General features: G+C 37.6%; 1 protein-coding gene and 1 long non-coding RNA gene across 2 annotated transcripts in view; one reads left to right on the forward strand and one right to left on the reverse strand.

Annotated features, from left to right (window-relative positions):
- LOC146464288 (uncharacterized) overlaps positions 1 to 13,118 on the reverse strand; it is a 221,212-nt gene that overhangs the window by 3,733 nt on the left and 204,361 nt on the right. The window lies entirely within an intron of this gene.
- The window catches only part of LOC146464289 (protein SSUH2 homolog), a 21,269-nt gene continuing 8,167 nt past the window's right edge, over positions 17 to 13,118 (forward strand). Inside the window, exons 1-8 of the mRNA XM_085129983.1 lie at positions 17 to 151; positions 3,518 to 3,606; positions 5,428 to 5,799; positions 7,614 to 7,757; positions 9,021 to 9,096; positions 10,214 to 10,343; positions 11,804 to 11,864; positions 12,972 to 13,096. Coding sequence (XP_084986109.1) covers positions 3,549 to 3,606; positions 5,428 to 5,799; positions 7,614 to 7,757; positions 9,021 to 9,096; positions 10,214 to 10,343; positions 11,804 to 11,864; positions 12,972 to 13,096 — 966 coding nt within the window. The 5' untranslated portion in view covers positions 17 to 151; positions 3,518 to 3,548. The remainder of the gene's footprint in view (positions 152 to 3,517; positions 3,607 to 5,427; positions 5,800 to 7,613; positions 7,758 to 9,020; positions 9,097 to 10,213; positions 10,344 to 11,803; positions 11,865 to 12,971; positions 13,097 to 13,118) is intronic.

A 13,118-nucleotide genomic window follows, 5' to 3' on the forward strand; every position in this document is an offset into this window, starting at 1 on the left:
TGCCACTCCCCTTATTCTGTCTCGTACCCAGATCCTAGCGTACATGAAGGTGTTTCACGGTGACTCCGATCAAGAAGACACAAATACAAACATCCCGGCCGTTTTGAAGTATTAACGCCGTAATTTTCACTTTGCTTGACGACTAAACCAGGTAATTTCTTGTTATATCCATTAATTCTTTATGTCTCTATGTAAAAGTGGTAGTGATTACCCTACTACATTAAGAACGTAAATACTTTCTGCATAGCCAGCTACTGATACGCGGAAATGTTTACCCTTTCAACCAAAAGGCAGCTTGTGAAGATATCTTGCAGAAATTAACAAATTCTTTCGACTTTCACGGCGTAATTGTAGCTACTGCTTCTATGTAACGGTCTCGGTGTGTTAGAGTATTCTGTATATTGGTTAAGTGAGTTGTTTAATCGCAATCTTGTTCGTGCTCGTAAGCTTGTATCATTTTTTGTTTGAAGTGTATTGTATTTCATGACAGAAGTAAAAAATATCGCTCACAGGTTATTGTCAAGACAGATCGCGGAAACAAACTTACATTGGCCGGATAAACGATCAAACATTACCATCCCATTTTAAATTTGTTAAACTACAGTGGAACCCCGATTTTACGATCGTCAATCTAACGATATTCCCAATTTAACGATCAACATTCTGTGTCCCGGCAAAAGTTATTTATAAATCGGGAGTTCGTTTACAACGATATCCCGATTTAACGATATGAGTTTGCTGTTCCCATGTCATATCGTAAAATCGAGTTTCCACTGCAGTAATGCGGAAATGATCGATAACTGCTCGGCATGAATTAGTCCATCAGATTACAGTATTATTACTACTGGGATCAATCACACCAGTGTCATTAAAATAAATGGAAAAAAAAATGATCACTGCTAATCTTAATGTTGAAATACTCACAATTTACAAATGCCATAAGAATCATTTACAGGATATTTTTGAAGAGAATATTAAGACCCTATGCAAAAATGGCTGGCTTTTAATGTGCAGTTCCAGAAAATATCCATTCCCCCCCCCCCCCTCACGGATGTTTTTTTTTATTTTAACCCCCCCACCCCCTCGGAATTTCTGTTCCAGAGGGTTTATGATGACCTCCCCACCCCTCTGGAATTTCCAGGTTTTTAAAACCCTTCTCCCTGAACCCCTCAGAAGTTCAAAATCCATTTAGACCAAGAAAATTGTTGATGGACACTATTACGATCAATTTTTTTATTATTGAAGCAACGTCGACTACGCTAGTTCAGCTATTTACAACACTTCGCTATTTTACTTGTTTATGCTTTTGCTAAAATTACATCTGGAAAAATTAGAAAAAACTCTAAAATGGTCGATTTTTTACGTCAATAAAACACTTATTTATTCTTTTTTGTTGCGTAGTTAACGTTTATAACTTTCTCGAGCGCTTAAGAAGTTATCTCTACCACGTTACAACTTTTCTTTTTCACCTAAAAACGACCGGCCTTTACATTCAATTTTCTTTGTGACCTCCGGTCCGCAGAGAAACGTTTGCTATTTTAATACCGCGAGGAAACCACTATGAATATAAGTTGCACATTGAATATACGATGCTGGATTTATCAAGTATAATTTTGAAGAACTTTGAAAACCTAGTCAAAAACCGGCTGCATGCACAAGAATTGAAAGCCGCCTTTGTGAACAGTTTCAAAAGGTTCTCGGTTCTCCTTTCAAAACTTCAAAATTAATCCGTGGATTCACGTTTCGGCACTGAGATCGTGAATGAAATGAATACGAGAAGGAAAAGAAGTTTGTGTTTTCAATGTTTTATGTCAGGTTTTTATAAAATAAACGTCGCTGTCTCACGTCCAACGGAATTCAATCTTTTATGGTCTATAAGAGTATAGACCATAAAAAACTGCCGTCGATTTGTTTTTTACAATAACATGGAAAAAGGACGAGCGGAATTGGCTATTTCTTTTTTCGTTATGAAAGCGCGCGCGTTACATCTGACGTCATTTTTATTGTCTGTACTCTTATAGACAATAGCTACGAGCCAATCAGCGCGCGGAAATTTGGACAGTTATTGTAAAAAAATTCATTGAACACGACAGCGCTCACAGCACGCAGTTGTACATTTCGTTGTGTCAGAAATGTCAGAAATAGATTTCAACCGCAAACTAGCCTGTGGAACTACGAGAAGGCCATGCTCATCAAAATAGTTGCTTTGTTCAGAAACTTTTTAATCTCCTCATTTGATGCTACAATACGAGTAAAGGGGGCTTTTATTTAATTCAAAACTCGAACTTCAAATGATTGTGAAGTCACAGCCATGCACGGCATGATATGAGGCTGACTGATCACGCCGCGAAGTTGAACTTCGCAGAAAAATACCTGTCACGCGTTACTTTCGCTTATCTAAAGGATTAACCGGACAACACTTCTACCAAAATGTATTTTTCCAGAATGATTCATCGTTTGCGCTGCTTTTGTGCTGGATTATAATTATTTTTCCGTAGTGGTGACTGAAAATTCTTGTCAGCCAACTTTGTGCGTCACTTACGATTTTCTCGTGAATTTCCTTACCCTCTGGAGAAATTCTTCATAGGAACACCCCGAACCCCTCGGAAATTTCCGTCCATTAACCCCCCATCCCCTTCGGAATTTCCTTTGACCATCCGTGGCGGGGGTATGGATATTTTCTGGAACTGCACAATGTTATGTTGTTTTGAATGCATTCAAATAATTAGCCCTACTATAAACCTTGTTCCTGAGTTCAAAAATCAAAAGAATATTTTACCTTGAACGAGGTTAGGAGGTCCCTAATTTGAATGCAGACAAAAGAAAATTAGAATGTCAGCCATTTTTGGAGAACCCGGTCACACATTTGTTGATATTAAACTGTGGCTTCAAATAGTGCTGTCGGGGTTAAACGTTCAGGTTTTTAGAATTGCTGTTGGATCTGGTTTACTCAATAACTTCATATAATAGAAACTAAAATCCGACTAAAAACTGAAACAACTTTTTTTTTGGGGAGGGGGGGGGGGAGGGGTTAATCCTGCAGGTAAATTATGGAAACTGGGCAACACAGTACTGTATGTACTTTAAGGCCCATGCAGTCCATGCTTTAAGCTACTGCCATGCGTTTAGCTTAATTGCAATTAGCTGGATTTGACTGTGTTTTTCAGGTCCAAAATCTTTTTCCAGAGTTTGAGAAATGCGCTGTACAAATAACGTTTGTAAATAGCCACCTCTAGAGTCTACCTCCCACCAGTTGGAATTTTTAACAAATTTAATACGTTATGTTCAGTTTGTATAATTATATATTTCAATCACTGATTTATAGTGTCACCAAATAACAGCGCAATGCTAAATGTTTTGACACTTATTTAATAAAGGTTAATTTTTCTTTTCTGCCGATGAGTATTTGAGCAATTTGAAAAGTTCTGTACGTGTACACAGTCATCTTTCTATGTGAAGAATCTTACACGATTTTTTGTTTTTCTTTGTTTTCTTACATTGTATATACATTTAACAGCTGGTTGGATAGAGCACTCATTCCAATTATTATGAGTCAAGCACCATATCCCCCTGGTGGACCACAGGCAGGGCAGCCTATGTATCCAGGTACAGTGTCACATGCCACAGTATACCTATTCAGTACAGTTTTATGAACTACAAAAGGGGAACCTTATTCTCTAATCTCACAGGTTTCATATAATATGAAACCTGTGAGATTAGAGAATAAGGTTTGGACAACAAGAAATTTCAAATTTGTAGTGGCTTGCCATGGTATGAAAGCATAGAAGAATGGCAGATTGTTTAGAATAATTTTTCTCCTTAATATATTTTCCTCAGCATCAAGTTTCTTTGTATGGTGAAATTGCTGTTCACTATTTAAAATTTATTAATTTATAAAAATGCTTAATACTAGGATTTTGGAGGAGAAATATTAAGGGGTCATTGAGAAGCCTTGCACAACATTACAGGATATATCATTATTAATAATTGTTATTTTGGAGCAAATTTCACTGAATTGCTATATCTTGCATCTTAGAGAGGTGCCTGTCTTAGAGTGGTGTTCATATAAGAGAGATGTCCATCCTTGAGAGGTGTCTGTCTTAGTGGGTTAATTATCTGTCTTAGAAAGGTGTCCATCTAAGAGAGATGTCAATCTTCGAGAGGTGCCTGCATTGGAGTGGTGTCCATCTTCGAGAGGTGTCTGTCTTAGAGAGGTGCCTGTACTGAAGTAGTGTATATCTATGAGAGGTGTCTGTCTTTCAGAGGTGCCCACCCTTGAGAGGTGCCAGTGTCTTAGAGTGGTGTTCATATAAGAGAGGTGTCCATCCTTGAGAGGTGCCTGTCTTAGTGGGTTAATGTCTGTCTTAGACAGGTGTCCATCTAAGAGAGATGTCAATCTTCGAGAGGTGCCTGCATTGGAGTGGTGTCCATCTTCGAGAGGTGTCTGTCTTAGAGAGGTGCCTGTACTGAAGTAGTGTATATCTATGAGAGGTGTCTGTCTTTCAGAGGTGCCCACCCTTGAGAGGTGCCAGTGTCTTAGAGTGGTGTTCATATAAGAGAGGTGTCCATCCTTGAGAGGTGCCTGTCTTAGTGGGTTAATGTCTGTCTTAGACAGGTGTCCATCTAAGAGAGATGTCAATCTTCAAGAGGTGCCTGTATTGGAGTGTTGTTCATCTACGAGAGGTGTCTGTCTTTCAGAGGTGTCTGTATTAAAGAGGTGTCCATCCTTGAGAGGTGTCTGTCTTAGAAAGGTGTCCATCTAAGAGAGATGTCAATCTTCGAGAGGTGCCTGTATTGGAGTGGTGTCCATCTTCGAGAGGTGTCTGTCTTTGAGATGTGCCTGTATTAGAGTGGTGTCTGTCTTAGAGAGGTGCCTGTATTAGAGTGGTGTCAAGAAATCTTAGAGAGGTGTCCACCTTCGAGAGGTTGTAGACCTGTCTTTGAGAGGTGCCAATCTTCAAGAGGTGTTTGTCTTAGAAAGGTGCCTGTGTTTAGAGTAGTGTCCATCTTAGAGAGTTGCATGCCCATCTGAGAGAAGTATCTGTCCCAGAAAGGTGTCCAAATTCTTCACAGAGAATGTATGTTTATAGAGGTACTGTTTTTATGGTGAAGAGGTGTAGACTCTGTTGTAGAGGTGTCAACATGTACTGTAAATCCTCTATGAAGGCCCCTTTCTCAAGTATTAGAACACTCCCTCCTCTCTCTCCTTTTTTTTTTTTTTTTTTTTTTTTAATTTTACAGTTTATGCCTCAATCCTGTTTAAATGTATCAAAAATTAATATTGATTTCTTCACTAGTATTGATGCATGTACATGGTATGATTTGAATTATATGCAGTGATCGGTGTTGAACTTGTTTAGAAAACGCATTGGTCTTTTGACTTTATGCAATACGGGGATTAAAATTGTAATTTTTAATCCAATTTAGGACAGCAACAGCCAGGGTATGGCACAGTTCCTCAACAGGGCTATCCACCCCAGGGGTATGGCGCCCCACCACAACAAGGTGCTCCGCCCTCACAAGCAGGGTATGGACCCCCACCACCTCAACAGCAAGGATATGGACCCCCACTCCCTCAACAGCAAGGATATGGACCCCCACCCCCTCAGCAACAAGGATATGGACCACCACCCCCTCAGCAGCAAGGATATGGATCCCCACCCCCTCAGCAGCAAGGATATGGATCCCCACCCCCTCAGCAGCAAGGATATGCCCCTGTTGTTGGTCAGCAGCCAGGTTATGGCAGCATGCACCAGACTGATGGGCCCCCTGGAAAACCTGCATTTGGAGCCCCACAAGGTGATATATGCATGTATGCATACATGTCCACTTTACTTAATTCATGAATGTGCATACATTGAAAAGAATACATGTATTGTTTCATTTCTTACCTACATGTAGCTCCTCAGATTGTGAAATATAATAATTTATTATTATTATTATTATTATTATTATTATTATTATTATTATTATTAAAGGTGTAATCAGAAAGTGTGGATGAGTTATTAATAATTAAAAGTTTTCATGTGTGAATTCATAGACAATTTTCTTATAATTTTAAGAAAATTTTTCCATTTAGCATCTGATCTGCAGACATGTACCATATTTAATTTAACTATTAAAAAATTAGATTGACTTCAGAACTTGACCTTAGTTTGACTTGTGATTTTTTTTCTTCGAGCTTTCTCTTGATGTGTATAATTTACGCTCTTAACAGTTACATTGTTTTATAATAATACAGGGCAGGAAACTTTCTTCTCAATTCGCTTGTCCATTCGGACAAGTGTAATGTGTATTTTACTTGTACGAACCACAAAAGTACTTGCCCAAAAAATCCGACAAATTTTTTCCAATGGCCTGTCCTCTGGTTTCTGGTCATTTAGCGATCTAGTATATGGCAAACAACATGGCAACGACTTTTTGGAATGGGCTGTCAGTGATTCCCTTCACAATCCTTGCACTCCATCTCCACATCCGATGTACATTGGGCTGCTTTTATCAGCTAGTTCTGGATACTTCCGACAAGTCGAGCAATGCATTTGTCTGTTTGTTCCTCATAACAAACCAACTCGAACTCTTTCTGCTAAGCTGGCTGAAATTTCCTGGCACGCTTTGCTTCATCTTTTTTCTTGTCATCTTCGTTTCTTTTCTTTTTGGAAGGAACATCCACGCCAATACTGCCAGGTTTTTCAATTTCAATAATTTTGATTGAGACAAAGACATTGTCGATACGCTCCACAAGCGACAGAAAAAGGTAGCCTGACAAGCATGTGTTGTCATGCGCCTGCAATTATGCTGTACAGCTGGACTTACATGGAAATTAATGGCGGCAGGCTTTGCGTAACGAAACACACAACTTAACACAACTTACGCAAAATGATATTTTATTTTCTGTAAAAGCTACTTTTTTATGGCAGTAAGTGATCAAGTATGGAAAGAATGATTCATTCTATATCCAAAGTCAAGAAAAAAGTTCATTAATTTTTTCCTATAATGTGGTTGCCCAGTCGGACAAGTTGGATCATATTTTTCCTTGTCTAAATGGAAAAGCTACCCGTCTCGGACGTTCGGACGGCCTAAGTTTCCTGCCCTGATTTAATATAATTGTCTAAAACCAGAGCAACAATCTGAAAAGGCTTAAGGACAGTGCCTACTTTTGTTAGCTGCGCATACGTTCTGTGCATCTCAAGAGACTCGGGTTTCCTTTGGGTGGTGCCTACTAATACAGGGATATTTTTGCGCGGTTTAAAACTATTTGGAGAAAGTAGAATTCAGCAAGTGCTCTTGGTATCCAAAATGAAAATTGGGGGTAACCATGCATTTTTCAGAGATAATAAAGCTTCAATTTGGAAAAAAATGCCATACATTGCTTTGTGTTTTACGGCTTTTTAGAATAATGGTTGCTTAATTATCTCTTTAAAAAAACCGTGGTTACCCCCAATTTTCTTTTTGGATTCCAGTAGCCCTTGCTAAGATCTGCTTTTCGCGCATAGTCATAAAACACGCAAAAATGCTTCGGTTTAAGTAGGCACCATCCTTAAAATAGTTGTTATAAGTCTATTTTTTTTTTAAATAAAATATATGTAAGATACACTACTGCCTTGTATAATTAGGTGAGGCACAAACTCCAAGTTACAGTGGATCAGATGTCCCTGATCAAGATGCAGATGACAATGAGAATGCTGCACCCCCACCCCCAACTGCACCACCATCCAACATGTTTGGCACATTTGCAGGATATGAAAATACTAATTTCGGTTAGTTTGCAAATAAAATTATAAATAATATTATTAATATAAAACTGTAAAATAGTGTTCATGAAAAAGTAAGTAGTTTACGCACAATGTAATCTCAATCATTCAATCATCTAACAAAATTAACAAAAAGTTGAAGTTCAGTACAGTTCCCACCCGAAAGTAGTGTCAGAAGCTAACGAAGTTGAGTCGAGCTAATGTATTAGTTAAAAATGACATTGGATTTAAAGAAAATGCATTACACTTGTCAGGTGACTCCAGATAAAAAGAGAATTTGAAAAATGTTAGCCAGGGCCGGGTTTTTTTTGTTTTAGTTGTGGTGGGAGAATTAAAACAGAGCACTTCGAAAAACCCAGTGTAATAATTAAGGGGTTGAAAGTTTAGGACCACTGACATTTGGGTATGTTCATGTACAGCTACAGCTATTTCAATCTAAACCTTGTCAGATTTTATTGCCTTGAGCTTCCACAACAAGTCCAAAAGGTAGATGTATCGGGCCTGTGAATATTTAATTTGTAGTTCGGCTGTAATGGATGGTTAAAAGTAAGGGAACCATTAATTGTCCCTGCGATTTATTTTCTGTAGTTAGGGGTGAATACACATCAGTCCGAGTTTTGTAAGTTTAATTTATAAATTTTCCATGTCACAGGTCTTACGGTTTTGTTGCATAGGCTTTCAGAAAAATTAATGTGTAAATTGACAGAAATATTAGTGTGTGATGTGTTGCACTGTAAGCGGATGGCATATACAGAACAAACTAATCAACTAATCAACTGCACTACCAGCCTAGATTAGCCTATGCTATTTGCGGGCTAGTGCATTCTTGCCTTACCTTCGTGAAAAATGTGCTTTAATAAATTGAATTGAATTGAAACTATAGTGCGCAGTTTCCTTCTATTCCATTGCTATTTGTGTTCACCTCTGCCCTTAAGATACAATGTAACGTGTCCAATGTTAATCATATTTGAGAAACACAACCCTCATTTCGTGTTGGTTGCCCTCTGTCCTGCATGCAGAAAAAGGCATATCCCCCCCCCCCCAACCTCTTGATCACGTGTGTCCATAATCGTTGATTACTGTTATAGTTCTATTTAAAAAGCTACATATGTATAAGTTTGATAGTCGTCATTAACATACATAAGTATAGGCACTCATATAGAAATAAATGAGTAAATGAAAAATTATATACTTATGGAAATTGTGCACTTCAAAAAGCGTCACAATTTGTTGAAATTGTATCAAATTTTAAGTGTTGTTTATACTTAGGCACTGACTATTTACCACCTCCACCACCATATGAACCACCAGCGCAACAACAGACCCCAGAACAACATTTTACACAGTAAGTTACATGTAAATGTACATGTATATTCTTGCAGTGAAATTTTGTCTCATGTACAACCTGGTACATGTATAATTACACTGTTTTTCATACTATTAATTATTACTAAATTATTATTGAAGGTTTTACACGGTGCTATCATTTATTCTTAATTAATAAGTGACCAAACGTTTTCTCCTTTTGAACAAATTGGACATCTCTTGTAAAGAATTTTATTTATAAGTATATACAATTAGGTAACAGTATATGCTCCATTTAACTGGCACAGAGATTGCATGCAAGAAAGTACTGCAAGTGAAAAATTTAGAATTACATAAATGTGCATTTTGTTTGAACAAAATGCTATATTTATAAACAATTTAGAAAAATATTTAATAATAGCTTATTACTTAATGAATTTACTTTTCTTTAAAACACAAGCAACATACACATTAAAAGAAATACAATTACCGGCGCTTATTTACTGATTCCTTTGGTTTGCAAGAGCACAAGCTTTACTTGAGTTGTTTCAGTCTCTGAGAAAGCTTTAAACTAATTAAGCAAGTTAGAAGGAATTCTCACTTAGGTGTGCAAATTATGGCTACTGGAGTTAATGAATGTAGTAATAGTAAGTCTACTTGAATTTCATTTCTGCAATCATAAATTTAATTTGCAGTATATCTGTTCTGGTCCAGTTTTATCCTTGGTTCAATTTTTATTTACTCTATAGTTGTTTTATTTTATTTTATTTTATTTTTGCCATATACAAAAACGAAGGAAAATAAAAATTGAACCACAGCATATCGTCCAATTAAATTCCCTTTTTCTGTTGTTTAAAAATTAACGTTTACAGGTGCTGCTTTAACGTCTTTTAAAAACTTTATTATTTTGTGTTGTATACAAGGAGCTATTAACATTTATAACTGTAAAAATAATTATTTACTGTACCTAAATAGTGTAAAATTTTAATACAAAGTTATGTATACATCTACTGTACATGAAATACAATGTACTTTCCTTGCAACTGGTTTGCAAAATGAAAATTACACAACCATGTTCTTATTTGGCATGTATAGACTAATTAAAAGTATACTGTAAGTTCCCTCTCATCCTGAACGATTCTGATCTGTCAACCCAGGGCAACAGCCATAACTGAGGACCAAGCAAGAGATGCCTTGTTAGCGTTTGTAGCGGAGAACTGCTGTTATGGAAAGAAAGCTGCAGAAGACATGGATATCAAGGACATCACTCCTTCAAGTGCTTATCATGTAAGTTAATTGTTCCTCAAGGGATTAAAAATGCCTTGCCCTATATTTAATATTTACCATCTGCATGTACATGTGGGTTTCAAGATGAAACAGTCTATCCAAATTGTCAACTTATCAAGTATCAATATAAAATTATGTACAGTTTAAGTACTTCTTTCAGAGAAATACTGAGGCCTTAGCTTGTTAGGGGTCTCAATATTCTATAATCCTAGGTAAAATTTGGAATCAATTCGTATCCCAATTTTGTAAGAAAAAAAAATCCCTAAAATAAAATTCTACAGCATTCTGTATAGAGTTTACAAGCACTAATTACCATCTTATGTCGCCTGAATATACTTTGGTACTGTATGCCAGCTATGTCAAGGGTTGCATTTCCATACCCCTGCTGAAACATAGGCTGGGGTGGTTATTGAGGATGTGATGTTTGATCGCACACAGGCATCGCAACTCGGAATTTTGACCAAGAGACCTACCCTTTTCTATGTAAGAATAATTGATGCGATTTTGACCGATAATAACCCATAATTTTAAAATGCAATAGACAAATAATCCATAATCTTTAAAATTTAGTGGCCACTAATCCGTATAAGTTCTTTTAAACCACTAATAATCCATAATCCTAACAGGGCCTCAATACTCACTTAGCAGCTCAGTTCAGGGGCACCCAACGACAGTTTTCTCTCAGACCTTTGAAATGCTGTTTTTGGCTATTTGAAGTGCCTTTAAAGCTCTGTAGGTTCATTTTAGGCTGCGCTATAAGATTATTATCTGTTCGGTCATTCTAGGGGAATTTCAGAATTTACAGAAACGATCCGTTGGGTGCCCTTGTCCGTTGTTCAAGAGTGTTTAAAGGAGCTCAGCAGTGCAGCCACCTACAACATATACCGGGTAATGGAGTGCATCAGTTGGAACTTTGTTTGAAGTTGATCTCAACCCTTTTATCACTTTGCTTTCGTACATGCGTGTAGACATGAAAGCTTCCTCAGTCTTCATTGGCAATGTCCGTGTAGTTGCTGTTTCTCACTCGATCCACTGCGCTACCAGAGGTCAGGCAGTAAAGTGGAATGCGATTTCTTTAGGAAACGTTGCGCCACTTCCTCGTGTTGGAGTAAAAAAACGTGATCATAGACTTGCAAGATTTCCGGATTTTTTTATATACAAAACAAAGCACAAAGCAGTCAGCAGAGATTAAAACATTGTCAGAAGCAATGTTTCCTGAAGGAATTGAGGGCCACATGCAAATACTCTAGCAAATCTGAGCTTAAACAACAGAAAGCTGTATAAAAAAGCACTATACAGCTGCTGTAGGTCGGTTATGCCTTATACTCTTCAATTAGTAATTAACTCGAGTGTCAAATGCAGACGTGCCTTGAGGAAAGCTGCTTGTGTGCCAGACCAGCTTAAAATTTCTCTTGATATTTACTTTATTTGATGCTGTATTGATTTCTTGTTATTAATAGTACAACATTGTGAGTTTCTGTGAGTCAAGGACCACTGCCTGGAAATATGAACCCTACAGAGGTGAGCTGAGATGAAAAACTAATGTTTAATGATCAGCATGAAATTAATAATTGCACAAGTGTTTCACCAAGTGCTTACATTGTAAGTTTTTCAACTATGAAACTGCGTACCAAAAATAAAATATCATGTGATTTCTAGAAGAAAGAACAAACTGGTCAAAATCGGTTTCTAGTGATTTTTCTCAGTACACAAGAAAACAACTTGAAGAGATTGGCCATGTTTTTCAAGTTGCAATCCAGTTCCATCGTGGCCATCTGCATCCAAAGATTAAGAGTAACTTTTGACAAAACTGTACTATTACTTGAACGTTTTCATTTACACAGATATGTTAAATAGCTGTTCAAAGTAGCTAGAAGATTAACTGCCTCCTTTAAATCACAATGCAAATACTTGATGGAACTATGTTTATGACGCAAGAACCAATCTCTATCAATGCCAAATAAGAGCAAAATAAGGGAAATTTGGATTTCAGCGCCCAATCGCCATTTCCCCCGATTTCCACCACTTAGGGCCTTTAATTGCTGACTAATGACTTTCTCTTGATAGTTTTAGTTTGTAAGTTAATTAGAACAGACTGTCATGCAAGAAATCGTGCAGGAGTTGCTATTCGTAATTGGTAACTAAGGGCGCGTTTTTTTATCCAAAATTCTGGAATAAGAATGGTTGGTACGGAATGCTAGGAATAATTCGAATTGTCTGCATAAAAAAAACCCTGTCGGTCCTGGCCGAGTAAAGATTGCGTAACAAATATGGCGGCCGACGAAGAGGCTGCGATTAAAGCCGTTATCGCAGCAACTTTCCTTGTACTTTTGGTACAGTAAAATTAGAAACAATGTTTCAGTTTGTCCAAAAGTGTAACCTGATTTTTTCTCCGGTAGAGACGTATTTGAATCCGCAGCGCTCATCTCGCCGTCCGCCATCTTGGATTTTCATTCGCAACATTCTCTTCATTCTGCCCCTGGGAGCAGAATGGATGGAATGGCATTCTATCCATTCTGGAATAGGAATGCGGAATAGAAAAACGCGCGCATTTTACATTCTGTCCATTCCCATCCCAGAATTGTGGGTAAAAAAACGCGCCCTTATTTTTAAACCTGTTTGTCAAAGGTCAACACATTGATGGTCCACAAAATGGCCCCGCCCCTGCACCATGGGACATTCTTGCTCAGCCTTCACAGATGTTCACTCCACAAGAGATGCACATTGAAGTTCCACACACAGCGTCTGTCAAGGTGGAGTTGTACAGAATACAGT

This window comes from Pavona decussata, unplaced genomic scaffold, assembly GCF_977016875.1.
Source record: "Pavona decussata unplaced genomic scaffold, jaPavDecu1.1 SCAFFOLD_166, whole genome shotgun sequence".
NCBI lineage: Eukaryota > Metazoa > Cnidaria > Anthozoa > Scleractinia > Agariciidae > Pavona > Pavona decussata.